Source organism: Pseudocercospora fijiensis, assembly GCF_000340215.1.
Source record: "Pseudocercospora fijiensis CIRAD86 unplaced genomic scaffold MYCFIscaffold_5, whole genome shotgun sequence".
NCBI lineage: Eukaryota > Fungi > Ascomycota > Dothideomycetes > Mycosphaerellales > Mycosphaerellaceae > Pseudocercospora > Pseudocercospora fijiensis.
Genome location: NW_006921536.1, coordinates 2,092,182 through 2,104,813, shown reverse-complemented (window position 1 = coordinate 2,104,813; position 12,632 = coordinate 2,092,182). Strand labels below are relative to the sequence as shown.

General features: G+C 52.1%; 9 protein-coding genes across 9 annotated transcripts; 6 read left to right on the top strand and 3 right to left on the bottom strand.

Annotated features, from left to right (window-relative positions):
• Positions 1-296: 296 nt before the first annotated feature.
• Positions 297-548, top strand: MYCFIDRAFT_18284 (uncharacterized protein; the record flags this gene model as incomplete). Its single annotated transcript, XM_007928724.1, has 1 exon — positions 297-548. A coding segment is annotated over one exon (252 nt), but the record flags the coding sequence as incomplete, so codon positions are not given.
• A 342-nt stretch (positions 549-890) lies between these two features.
• MYCFIDRAFT_197220 (uncharacterized protein) lies at positions 891-1,975 on the bottom strand (the record flags this gene model as incomplete). The annotated part of the gene is made up of 5 exons (XM_007929259.1): positions 891-1,078; positions 1,253-1,284; positions 1,340-1,482; positions 1,722-1,724; positions 1,964-1,975. 5 exons carry the CDS (start codon positions 1,973-1,975, stop codon positions 891-893), a joined length of 378 nt encoding a protein of 125 aa, XP_007927450.1.
• Positions 1,976-2,738: 763 nt separating this feature from the next.
• Positions 2,739-3,359, top strand: MYCFIDRAFT_101752 (uncharacterized protein; the record flags this gene model as incomplete). The annotated part of the gene is made up of 3 exons (XM_007929258.1): positions 2,739-2,987; positions 3,055-3,222; positions 3,276-3,359. Coding segments are annotated over 3 exons (501 nt in total), but the record flags the coding sequence as incomplete, so codon positions are not given.
• A 1,781-nt stretch (positions 3,360-5,140) lies between these two features.
• MYCFIDRAFT_30619 (ABC transporter, ABC-G family, WBC-type) lies at positions 5,141-7,203 on the top strand (the record flags this gene model as incomplete). The annotated part of the gene is made up of 5 exons (XM_007928751.1): positions 5,141-5,535; positions 5,587-5,845; positions 5,899-6,417; positions 6,471-6,814; positions 6,864-7,203. The coding sequence occupies 5 exons, from the start codon at positions 5,141-5,143 to the stop codon at positions 7,201-7,203; spliced, it is 1,857 nt and encodes a 618-aa protein (XP_007926942.1).
• A 2,119-nt stretch (positions 7,204-9,322) lies between these two features.
• MYCFIDRAFT_77732 (uncharacterized protein) lies at positions 9,323-10,165 on the top strand (the record flags this gene model as incomplete). Its single annotated transcript, XM_007928958.1, has 1 exon — positions 9,323-10,165. One exon carries the CDS (start codon positions 9,323-9,325, stop codon positions 10,163-10,165), a length of 843 nt encoding a protein of 280 aa, XP_007927149.1.
• Positions 10,166-10,530: 365 nt separating this feature from the next.
• Positions 10,531-10,949, top strand: MYCFIDRAFT_175526 (uncharacterized protein; the record flags this gene model as incomplete). The annotated part of the gene is made up of 3 exons (XM_007929257.1): positions 10,531-10,721; positions 10,754-10,840; positions 10,871-10,949. The coding sequence occupies 3 exons, from the start codon at positions 10,531-10,533 to the stop codon at positions 10,947-10,949; spliced, it is 357 nt and encodes a 118-aa protein (XP_007927448.1).
• Positions 10,950-10,971: 22 nt separating this feature from the next.
• On the bottom strand, positions 10,972-11,504 carry MYCFIDRAFT_175525 (uncharacterized protein; the record flags this gene model as incomplete). The annotated part of the gene is made up of 2 exons (XM_007929256.1): positions 10,972-11,026; positions 11,050-11,504. The coding sequence occupies 2 exons, from the start codon at positions 11,502-11,504 to the stop codon at positions 10,972-10,974; spliced, it is 510 nt and encodes a 169-aa protein (XP_007927447.1).
• A 60-nt stretch (positions 11,505-11,564) lies between these two features.
• On the top strand, positions 11,565-11,899 carry MYCFIDRAFT_175524 (uncharacterized protein; the record flags this gene model as incomplete). The annotated part of the gene is made up of 4 exons (XM_007929255.1): positions 11,565-11,576; positions 11,626-11,656; positions 11,703-11,841; positions 11,869-11,899. The coding sequence occupies 4 exons, from the start codon at positions 11,565-11,567 to the stop codon at positions 11,897-11,899; spliced, it is 213 nt and encodes a 70-aa protein (XP_007927446.1).
• MYCFIDRAFT_211502 (uncharacterized protein) lies at positions 11,883-12,628 on the bottom strand. Its single transcript, XM_007929254.1, has one exon. The coding sequence runs from the start codon at positions 12,485-12,487 to the stop codon at positions 12,035-12,037; it is 453 nt and encodes a 150-aa protein (XP_007927445.1). The 5' UTR covers positions 12,488-12,628; the 3' UTR covers positions 11,883-12,034.
• Positions 12,629-12,632: the final 4 nt, after the last annotated feature.

Here is a 12,632-nt window from a genome sequence, read left to right as displayed (position 1 = left end):
ATGATTTCAGCAGTGTCGCAAGGACTCGCGATGAGGGAGGCGCGTTGTGCATGAAATCATGCCTTATGAACGGCTTTCGACCAATTTCGGAGGGAGAAATCGGAACCAGTGCGTCAACAGTTCCCGCCCGACGGGAGGCTTCCGAAAGACTGTATACGCCATTACGCGACTGGCAGATTCGACTCCTGAGACTGCGGCCAGGTCACTATAACAGTCCTCTGATTGCCGATCTTCAAGTTGCAGACCTACTCCACGGTGAAGGAGTACTGCTTCACGCCAGTCAAGAAAGGGTGTTCTACGACGCCTTGTCACATTGCTGGGGCCCCCAAGACTTTCTCTGTCCGCTTTTGCTGAGAGATGGTATATTTCCCATCACTAGGAGTGTTCACGACGCTTTACAAAGAATTCGATACAGGAATCGCGACCGGTATCTGTGGGTGGACGCAGTCTGCATCAACCAGGAAGATGACGCCGAGAAGTCGCAGCAAGTCTCGAAAATGCTTACCATCTTCAAGAAGGCTTTACATGTAGTAATCTGGCTCGGCGAACTCGGTGCGAACACCAAATTGGTTGAAGCGTATCTCTTACGCTCTGTCAGATCCTCTGATACAAACAAGGACGTGCAAGCAAGCTCTGAAACGGCGAAAGGTCTGACGTCTGGTCATGGCATGCTATGTGACCAACATGCCTCAAACGTGATCGACGGTATCAGGGACCTTCTACACCGATCCTGGTACGACCGAGCCTGGATCAAACAGGAAATATGGGCAGCACGAGAGCCAACCATGATTTGTGGCAATTTTCATCTCCCCAAGGACCTTTTGGCTACTGGGTCAAGCTCGAAGCTAGAAACACTTACCTTACGAGCACCCAGCATGTACAGGCCACGTTTAAAACAGATCTACACGCGGATGAAGTATCTCCAGACAAGCCTTGTGAGTGCGTCGCCACAACTTCTGCTTAGGGCCGAGCAGAGTGACATTCGCAATCCACTCCTGCAGAATGAGGAGAAATTCGCATTGGATCTCATCAATGTGTTGCGCCGATCGGTCGGTAGCAAGTGTACCGACCAGCGAGACTATATCTATGCATTTATTGGCATGCGCCGAAGGCGAGCATGTCATCCGGCTACCCAGACCACCCTCTGCGCATTGATTACTCGCGATCTGCTTGCGAGGTGTTTCGAGATGTTGCGCTCTACCTCATCATGCGGGAGAGGGATCTTTCGGTGCTGTACTTAGATGCCACTTACGCAGCGGATGTGGACGGTACAAGGTTGCCATCCTGGGTACCAGATTGGAGAAAGTCTACCCAACCTATGATGATCATCCTTACACACCTGGATGCGATGTACCGGCGGGCGAAGCTCACACTCGAGGCACTGCTCAACAACGCCCGTCGCGACACTTCATTCGCTCCAATATCGCCCTCGAATCCACTTGCCCTGAGACTACGTGGCCGGCTGTTAGCCACGTTGAGAAGCTGTGATGACTGCGTTCAAAGGCACGGGTACGAGCTCACTCAGCGGTATTCTATCAACAACCCTGAACCAGATCACTTCCAGCAGCCTGTTCGTGGTAGGGCTCGTCAACACACAATCGCCAGGTACACAGTCACGGTCGGCAAAGCTCAGATAGCTTTTAGCAATGCCTGTCCATGCGAGACTAACGGATCCATGGTCGACGATTGGTCGATCCTGTTCCAATGCGAGTGGGACACACCTGCTATTGCACGTAAAGGCGACATGATCACAACCCTAGAGGGAGGCTACACTCCTCTCTTGCTCAGACCAGCATCTTCGTCCGATTACTACCTTCTGGGGCCAGCATTTTGTACTCATGTCCGATTGGCACCGAGACCGCTGTCTAGTTCCCGACCATCGCTGCTTGGCGTGCTGAACGACCCTACTGGTGACCCTGGAAGGCTCTCTTTCCCACGGATCGTACATGACATCCAAGCTTACTTTGTTGGCCATGATGGCACTTGGCGGGGCGCTGGAGATGATCAACAATCCTTCGATATCGTTTGATATCCTTCGGTTAGAATAAAGACCTTACTCAATTCCACTTGAGAATGGGGTTGATCGTCTGTTTATGTTAGCTAAGCGGCTTGCTTCCCGACACATGAAGGTGCTCACCAAGGCACGATATTCTGTGCCTTTCTTCATTCAAGCTGATCGCACAAAGCTTGTGAAGTGCGCCGAAGGGGTCGAAGGAGATGGTGCTAAGTGTCCACCTATCTCACAGGCAGAGTTATCGCACAAGCGAAATGCTGGCGTCAAAGTATACATGTATTAGAAGATCGATATGCAACCTTTAGCGATAGTGGCCCTCGTCTAGCTTTGAGCTCTATAGCGACAAGTGCGTCTCGTGCTTCTGCAGAGTTTTGTATAACTATCGTTGTCATCACGTTCGCGCCTATAGTATAGTCCAAAAGATCGTGATGGTTGTCAGTGGAGCACGTTCTCTTTAAAATGATCTTTTCGTGTGGATGGCAGCCCGGAAGATGTTGCCCATGTTGTGGACTTCGGACAAGCCAAGAGCTGGTCTGTGCTCTGGCCAATCACGGCAGGCACAGAGAAGCTTCCATGGCAGCGACGGCGACCCAGATCGTGAGGGAAACACCAGCATACACATCACAAAATGCTGCAGCGAAGCACGCGCAGGTTCTTGCCTGCTGTCACAAGAAGAAATGTAGCTGGCTTCTATAACTACAGTACGCATGCGCCGCCGGCGACGACCACAGACAATACGGTCCCCGCGAACGACCCGAATCCCAAGGAGAGGCGATCGCCCGTCTCGAGCACCAATGCCTTGCCGACCGTAGCTCCAGGCCAGGACGAAGCTCTCGTAGAGCAGCCAGAGGCCGCCGAGGCCAAGCGTGTCATGCAGGCACCCAACAGAGCAACCATATGGAGCAGGAGTCAGCAGCCGAGAGCGCGGGCAATGGTTGGGCCTCGGTTTGAGCAGACTATCATGGAGGATCAGGTATGATGCATTGGAAGAGGATATGTGCTGCACAGGAATGGACAATGGCTGACGGAGCAACTTCCAGCCACGACCTTTAGCCGCCATTGAACTCATTCACCAGCAACCAGTGCAATGGACGAAAGAGCGCGTGGTGTCGTGTGATGGAGGCGGAGGACCTCTGGGACATCCAAGAATCTTTATCAACGTGGACAAGCCCCAGATTTGCGTGTGCACATACTGTGGTCTGCCATTTGTAAGTCTAGGCTGGCTTGTGGTGAAAGCCGGATGCACTGACGACACTGTTAGGCTCACGAACACCATCGCAAGCATTTACAGAGTTTGCCATCGACCTCATATCCATTGGAACCTACCAATGATGCTGCACAAATCCCGGCTGCTGACTTGGACGCTGGAGAGGCTAGGACTGGTGCTACTGCGCAGTATCAGACGGCGACTGGGCGGCCATATGAACAGCGATAGAGGTAGATATCCAGTACCAGGTGATGTACATGTATGCAATGCGTTTGACGGTTACCAATTCCCCAATTCCCGGGCACCGCCCACATGACGTTGATTTTCTTCACGATAGAGTCAGCAGCAAACTACATGGCCCAAATTCGAATGGGTGGGGCTATGTGGCGATCTTGCGCCGCGACCTTGAGCAAATCGTCTGAATGCAGCAGTGGATATTGCGATGTCTTGCGTCAGACGTCATGGACATGGTCGCCGATACGCCGATGTGACGGAACAAATTAGCGGACAAGCCGGACTGACAGCAAGTGAGAGAGGCAAAAGAGTGTGAAGGCTGAGTGCATTCACGTGTATTATGTCTCATGACATTGGCAGGTCCTCATGGGCGCTTCGTGCACTCTCGCAAGAAATATCACGCATATTGGAACAGCAGAAACGCAGAGGATCAGCACTCTGCATTATACTTCAATCTTCGAGTTTTTTTTTAAAAAAGATTTTGTGATGCCCGAAAGACGACGAGCAATGGGCAGAGGAAATGATGAGCAGCACTTTCACACTATTAATATTACTGCAAATGCCATGCCTAGATACACTTCTGCCACTCGGTGCTGAGCAATCGCTGCTTGATGTGCACAAGTCATGAGAGGAGAGACATGGCCGGGCAGGAGATGAGCACATGCTGGCAAGGCGTAGTCCGCACAGCGCGCTGCATGTGGAATAAGCGGTGGACAGCAATTTGTAGATAGGATACGTGCAGATGTCGTTGCTTGACAGCTGGAGTCTGCTTCCCGCTGAGCCCTGCAGAGCTAGCCGACCAGGATGGTGACGCCGCTGCCAAACTCAATCTCTACAACGAACGACAACCGAATCGTCACAACCGCCGTGCTTCGCGTGTCGGCCATTCGCCTTCACGCGTCCTCCCGCCGAGCACCTCCGCCCTACGCTCTTGTGCCGTCCTACAGCGCACACTGTGCCCGTCTGATGGGCGGAGCGATCTCGACCACCGAAATCTCCACTCCACGCTGGCGACGTCGATGCAGGCACGACAGGGAGGCGACCACTGGCAGGGAACGGTAACGAGCTCTGGGACCAGGGCGCATGTTGCACAGCAGAGGTATATGCAATTGCAGGACGCCACTGTTCCACCACGCCGCTCGCTGCAGTGCTGTATGAGATGAGACTCTGACCTTCCCTGACCGGTCACTGTCACTGTCACTCCTTTCCGCCCACACACTCAACGCATCATCGGCCCGCCCATCCCACGAAACGGCAGCGTGGAACACACCCGACCAACTTACGCTACCGCTCATCAGCGGCATCACCAGCATGTGCAACCCGATGATCAACCAGGGCCGCTGCTCGGTCAAACCGCAAAACGAACGTCCAGCATGCACTGCACACACCCGCGCACGACTGCACTCCGCCCTGCCGTGTCCTTGAAATCGTTCGTGAACCTCGCCGAGCGGCGTTTGCCCGCCTCAGGCCTGCGCACCTGCAAGCTCGAACAAACAAAACCTCGCCCTGACCACATGATGGAGTGAACGTGGCAAGCAATCATTGACCTCTCCGAGTGCACACCGTCACTTCTACACCCCTCACCCCCGTTCCACATGCCACAACCTCGCCACTCCTTCAGATCAGATATTGAGATGCTCGTCATGCCCGACACCGACACTAACGCTCGCTCATCAGGTAGCGAGATGCAGCTGGGAGACCTCGAAAAGCAGCCCGACGTCGGCCCCATCTTCACCAACGACGACGTAGAAAGCCTGGCATGGCAAGACCTGACGGTGACGGTCGAGGATCGCTCGACCCGTCGCGACCGCAACATTCTGCATTTCTCTTCGGGCATCGTTAGACCCGGCGAAATGGTTGCGCTGATGGGTCCATCTGGATCTGGCAAGACCACGCTGCTCAACACACTTGCACAGCGCCAGACGGCCACTGTCACGGGGAAAGTATTGGTCACTGGCGAGGAGGCCTCACTTGCCACGCACCGGGCGATCGCATCTTTCGTGGAGCAGGAAGACACACTGATCGGCTCACTGACCGTCGAGGAGACCCTGAAGTTTGCTGCCAGACTATCTCTGCCCGGGTAAGGCATCTTGTCAGACTTTGTAACCTAGCACAGCTGACCATAGCAAAGGTCCGTCACGAAAGCAGAAGCGCGAGATCGCGTCTCGAAACTGATAAACTCCTTTGGCTTGAGCGGCCAGCGACACACTCTTATCGGCACTCCTCTGCAAAAAGGAATCTCTGGAGGTCAGAAGCGGCGAGTGAGCGTGGCGACACAGCTGATCACAGGTCCACGCGTCTTGTACCTCGATGAACCAACAAGCGGATTGGATTCGACGGCGAGCTTTGAAGTTATCTCCTTCATCCGCAACATTGCTCGGCAAAACCGGGTGCGTTCTCATCATCAGTCACTTTCCCAACGTTCCTTGCTAATGAAAAGCAGTTGATTGTCATTGCGAGCATACACCAGCCATCAACCAAGACCTTCGACCTCTTCTCGAAAGTCACACTACTCTCGCAAGGCAAGACCTGCTATGCCGGCCCTGTACCGGAGATGTCCGACTTCTTCGCTGAGATTGGTATGCCTATTCCAGGCAACATCAATCCAGCCGAACATGTTCTCGATCTGGTCAATGCCGACTTCTCTGTCGATTCCGCCCATACACCTCTCGAGACTGTCTTTCAAGGATGGCAAGACTCTCCGCGTGCGCGACAGCTTCACGAAGAACTGAAAGGTCTCAAGTCGAATCGTCGCCTTCAGATCAAAGGTACTGGGAAGAAGCCATCGTTCTTCGCGCAAGTTGTGGTTCTTCTTCACCGTGCATTCATCAAGAGCTTCCGAGATATTGTCGCTTACTGGATTCGTCTCGCCATGTACATGGGCTTGGCCGTCATGATGGGCACAGTCTGGCTGCGTCTGAGCTCGGAGCAGAAGAACATTCAGCCAATCGTGAACGCTATCGTAAGTGCGGAGTCCGATTTTTTGCGGGCGAGTGCACTGTTGACACGCTCTAGTTCTTCGGCTCGGCGTTCATGTCTTTCATGGCAGTTGCCTACGTTCCAGCCTTCCTCGAAGATCGAGCTTCGTTCGTCAAAGAGCGAGCAAATGGCTTGTATGGTCCTGCTGCATTCCTCCTGTCGAACTTCATCATCGGCCTACCCTACCTCTTCCTGATATCTGTGCTGTTCTCGGTGGTATCCTACTGGCTTATCAACCTGCGCCCAGATGCCGCGGCATTCTTCACGTGGATCATGTGGCTCTTTCTCGACCTCTTGGCCGCGGAATCACTTGTGGTCTTCATGTCGTCTCTGTTCCCAAACTTCGTGGTAGCACTGGCATTGATTGCATTCGCGAACGGGTACGTGGAATAAGCATCATTCTGCGAGACTATGCTAATGATTGCGCAGTCTCTGGATGAGCGTTGGAGGTTTCCTTGTCTCAATGCCGGTCCTCAACGGGTTCTGGAAGTACGTGTTCCACTACATCGACTATCAAGCCTACGTCTTCCAGGGCATGATGGTCAACGAGTTCAAGGCCAGAGACTTCTCCTGCGCACGTGTCGGCGACAGCTGTCACTGCATGTATTCAAGCGAACTGCAAAGTCAATGCAAGATCGCTGGGCCGGCAGTTCTGCAAGATTATGGCTATGCATTGGGTAGAGAGGGCAAGTGGGCTGGCATCATGATCGCCATCATCATCGTCTACCGCTTGTTGGGTTGGCTCGTGACCTGGCTGCGCAAGTCTTGATGGTCTGACTGCGATGGTCGAGGCTATTGGCGTCAGATGCACACCTTACGAAGAGAGGCTTTGTTTAGTTTGGGGATTAGACTGGTTTGTATATTCTTTGGCCAGCTGCCATGATACCCAGTGACCTATAGATCGAGCAGCTGAATAATTTGTAGATGATCTAGCAAGATCTCACGATTGAAGGTCAGTCATCCTTGGAATAATTTGTTCCAGGCATTAATAGACCCTGCCTGTTGAGTTCAGGCACCAAATGCAGGTACAATCTTCGGGAGGAGCCTTATATACTGTTTGAGCCGCAGATCTTGAGACACCGAGTCGCCGATCAGCTCAGGATCCTACTGATCCTATTCACAGTATTCTCATCTTCTGCTTTCACACTTTGCTCCCCGGCGACCTGTCCGTCATCCAATTTGCAATTCCTGTTCTCCCAATCCATGGGACTTCTTAGCGTTGACCCGTCGAACGTTACACAGTTGTCGGATGATCACATGCATGACCTGATAGTCTTGGCGAGAACGAGAGAAGCCCGAACTACATATGCCATGCGAGAACTCGTCCGAACTGAGCGGCTACGCTAGCGACTTCACTCGCATTACTACAACTGGAACCTTGCGATTTCAGAAAGATCAAAAGTCTTCAGGAATAACAGTAGCTCAACCGTCTGAGGAAACATCACGTCACTGAGAGAGTACTGAACTTGCCTTCAAAAGGACCTACTCATCGAGAAATCAATCTTCTCCCTCGCTACAGGCCAGACAAGTATGTCTTACAGCACGGAAGACAACAACGAGTATAACTCAGATGCCCCGCAAGAAGGGGGTTCTGCTGGACCCCGCAACAACAAAGGCAAAGGACGAGCAACAATCGACTACGACAATGAACAACTTGACCGGCGAGTCCACTGGGATCCAGCCGTGCCGGAGGAAAACGCCAGCTCAGGCCCCAAGAGACAGCTCCATAAACGAAACAAGCAGAACATGTCTCACGGCGAGACAAGCCTCCGGCACAGCAAGAGCGTCACCTCCCGTTCCAGTACAACTCATGCACCCCCCGATCATGATCATGATCATGCCTCGCAATCTTCTAAATCAAAACTTGCTGCAGGGCAATCGCAGACCGGCAAACAGCAAGGTCGAAGAGACGAGATTGCTCGAGTTCCCGGCAATCAAGGTAGAGGAGAAATCAGACTTGATAATTTTCCTGCTCTTGTTCTTTTGAAGGATAATCGGGAGGCTTATGATGAGTGGATGGCGATGGCGAGAGAGGCTAGTTCGGAGAGGTGATGAGATTGTTGCGGCGCCTCTGAAATTTTCTTTTTTTTGCTTCGGACTTTAATAAAGGAAGTTTTGAGACATGCGGCATATGAGGTGAAGGCCTGCAGACTACGTGCCACTTCCGAGAGGTGATGAGACTGTCGGGCCTCCGAAATCTTTGTTCTAGACATCAGAGAAAGCCTTGAGACATGCTCCCCATGAGTAAACGTCCTGCAGACGACAGGTAATATATTCTTCCTTTCCCTCCGCCTACATCCGCTGTTCTGAAGCACACTTTTCTGACTTTTTCTTAGGTTATACTCAACACTCATGCAATGTATACAATCATACACAAACGCCCAGCACTACTCTACTCGGCAGCTTCGGAAAAATCTTAACGACAGACAAAGCCCTGTTCTGTCGACAATCCTTTGTTGCTATCCCTCAACTCATACAATGTATACAATCATCCCCAAACGCCCAGCACCACTCTGCTCAGCAGCTTCGGAAGAGCTTTGACGACAAAGCCCTGTCCTGTCGACAACCCTTTGTTGTTATCCCGCAGCTTGTGAAGGGCATGGCTGGAGTCGAAACAATGGCATTCATCCTCGACGTGAATGGCTTCTCTGGTGAAGGTCGCCAGGTCGTGAATGGATTTTGCAATGGTGACGGTCGAGGCTGGAGGGTTTAAAAGGCTCTTGATTCCTCGGTTGGATTCTTTTCTTCAGCAAGTTCCAGACAGCGATACCACACTCTACTTTTCTGGCATACTGGAAAAGTGCACACAAGCATTCGCTACATCGATCTCGCTTTACCAAAGCACCAACTCCTTTCCCTTCGATCCAAGAGGATCTACCTATCTCGAGATGGCATCAGCACCATCCTCTTCCCCGAACTCCTCCTCAGGCTCGACCGCAGCCACTTCGACCGCCGATCAGGCTACCGCTCCGGCTACACTCACAGACCAGTCCCACCCAGCACCAGTATTTAAGCAAAGCGCGCCGCGGAACCCTCCATTCTGCATCGCCACCCAGATCAAACCGCATTGGAATCTCCTTGTCGATCCCCATGAGCCTTTGGCCATGGACATCGAATTCCAAGACTGGAAGAAAGATGGTAGACGGTCGAATCGACTAGGCCGAGTAGCTGTCACCAACACTCTCGGTCAAGTCATCCTTGACACCTTCGTCTACTACAAGAACGAGAAACACCTCGGCATAGAAAAAGTCCTTCCCGCCGAGTGGCGAGGTTTTGGCGTAACCCACGAGGACTTGAAGAAAGACAACGATGCCCAGCCTGCGGAGAGGGTCGAGGGCTGGCTCGTCCGCATACTCACCGGCCGCCCTGTCGTCCTACATGGTGGTTCAAACGACAAGAAGGCCTTCTACATTCATGAGGACTTCCTATTCAACCACCCGCAAGTCGTCGATACCCAGGTCTTGTATTCGTACGAGGTTGACAACAATCGTCAGCCTGGTCTCAGGGCTTGCGCGCAGGATGTGCTTGGGAAGACGATTCAAGTAGATAACCACAGTCCGGTCGAAGATGCCCAAACCACCATGGAGCTGTATCTGCTGAAGCAGCCATACCAAAGGCCAGCAATGCAGACTGCCCAGCGAGGCGGTCGAGGCGGCTCTCGTGGTCGCGGCGGTCGTGGTCGTGGGGGCCGTGGAGGTTGGTCTCGAGGACGCGGCAACGCTGGCAAGTGAGGAGTCTTACACAAGACATATAACCTCACCTGGCACCGCTCCTACCGAGCATACCGCCTCTGGCGTCTGGATTTGATTGGACCTGAGCTTCTGAAGGCACTCGCGAGCATGATTGGGCGTGGCGGATTACAGAATGGCATATTGCATGCAGGCATGCAGATAGACATAGAATGGCGAACACATTTCGGCATCTTGAAATCTTTTTATTCCCTAATTGTTAATTACATAACCTCACCTAGCACAACTCCCGCCCAGCATACCGACTTTGGCGCTTGACATTGATTGGACCTGGTTTTTCTGAAGGCACACGCGAGGCGGGGCGGACAGAATAGCGCATTGCATGCAGGCATGCATATAGACATAGAATGGTGAACACACTTTGGCATCTCGAACTCTTTTTCATTCTCGACCTGTTAATTTCTATACCGCCGATCGATTCGGAATCACTATTATCCTCCCCTTGTTTTCTCTCTCTTCACCCAAGTAGAACGAGTGAGATCTCATTCAAGCTCGCACAACTCACGCAAGTGCATCACATACGAGAAACAGGACCATAGTGTTTCTTTCCATGTGACAGCAGCAGCATAGTCGCAGTGAATCGAAGAGTGTAAATTCGATGGCGTGTCTACGGAAGAAGCGAGAGTGCACGGACCATGGTTCTTTTAAGTCACGTAGGTGAATACAATGTCGCTCATATCAAACAAGGGTATCATTGAATGCAGGCATTCAGTCAGCAACAGGAATCTTGCCCTTCCAATGGTCGTTCACAGTTAATCTCCAGTAACATCCTTTGGATCCTTGCATGTTCAATCCTTCACCTCATCTGGCCTTCTTCTCTCCCTTGAACGACCGACCCGGCCCCTCGTCATAGACAGCAAACCCACTTCCGCGCCTCTGCAACAAGATCATACCCATACCGCAGCTGATCGATCTTCCGTGTAGCGTCTGCGTCCTCAACCGGCGAATGCTCGCCACCACTCTGAATGGCCTCCCCAAGCAGCTTATCCACCAAGAACGCAAGACCCGGCTGGCGAGCACCGCTAGAACCAGCCCACGAGTCGCTCTGGAGAGCAAACTTGTTCTTGAAGTGGTGACCTTCGTCGCCGATGACGATGGATGGCTTCGCGGCGCGCGTGTCCTGCAAGAGAGACTGGTTGTCGGACACATACTCGGGTGGGGGCTTGTCGTTCTTCTCCTGCGCCTGGGTGTCGTATTTCTGCTCGGCGGCATCGTCAAGCGCGGCAAAGTCGTCAAGGGACTCTTCTGGTTCATCGACATCTCGGAGTTGGTCGAGGACGATGGTAGTAGTGCCAGTGTCGAATGGCTTCTCATGATGCATAAATTGATGTATATACGATATTGAAAGAGGAATATACTCTGTATGGATGGTTGAGTCTTGATGCCCTACAGTGTGTGCTAAAAAAGCGAGGACCAACTTATCTATGTTGTGAGGCACAAAGCCGACGAAGGATCTCAAATTGCTTGCTAGGTGTGCATTAGTTGTTATTATGAGATTGCATTCATGCATCCATGGCAGCAAGCAAATCGATATATGGCATCAGAAACCTCACCCAGACTTCTCATCAAAGCATTTCATTTAAGCTAGTCCATCGAGGACCATGCTCTGGGTATCTCGGCCTAAAAACGCCAAGAACTATGCTAATCCTGAGTCTACCGTCAGCTAATCCAAAATTCGGATGCAGAGGTGAGATCCAAACCAGTCCTCACGTGTAGGTTTCCAATTACTCAAAGAGACTGCCTTCTAAAGTCGTCGACTCAATGCCTCTGCCTCAGAAGCTACTTCGAGCCAAGAGCAGGGAAGTCGTTCTCCCTCTCCAACTTGGACTGGGTCTCCATCGCTGTCTTCTTTCACTTGCCGTTTCCCTTGCCCTTGCGATGACCACGTCTCTGCGGACCGTGATATCTCTTCTCTTCCTTCTTTTGATCCTCCACCGACTTTCGCTCATACATTGGTACCCACTTCGCAGCCCCACTCACCCGATCGTACGGGAACTTCCTCAAGTACAGAGCCATAGTAGCAGCCGCATCCTCAACAGGTGTATGCCCGCTGACCTGAATGGTTCTTAACAAGTAGTCCTGCGCCGGAACTGCCCAAAAAGTATAAGAGTTATGAGATCGACACGGCGTGACCATCCTGTCCGGCACAGAGATTGTAGTGCTGTGTATACGACTTGGAGAGAGAAGTGTCATCGTCGTGATGGATGTGTGGTGCATAAGTGTGTGTTGTGTCGTGTACTGTAACAGGTGAGAACTGACTTTGTCTTGTTGTTGAGGACCAACGCGAGAAGATTCTTCTTTCATTGTGCTTGCTAGGTTGCATTCGTATTGCTATTTTGTCGCATTCATGCATACACGCATGTTCCATCTGTGTCCAATCCCAAACGGGTATGCGTGTCTCCCATAACGCCTCGCTGGAATGCTAAGTCAAAATTCTTGTAGGCTTTTG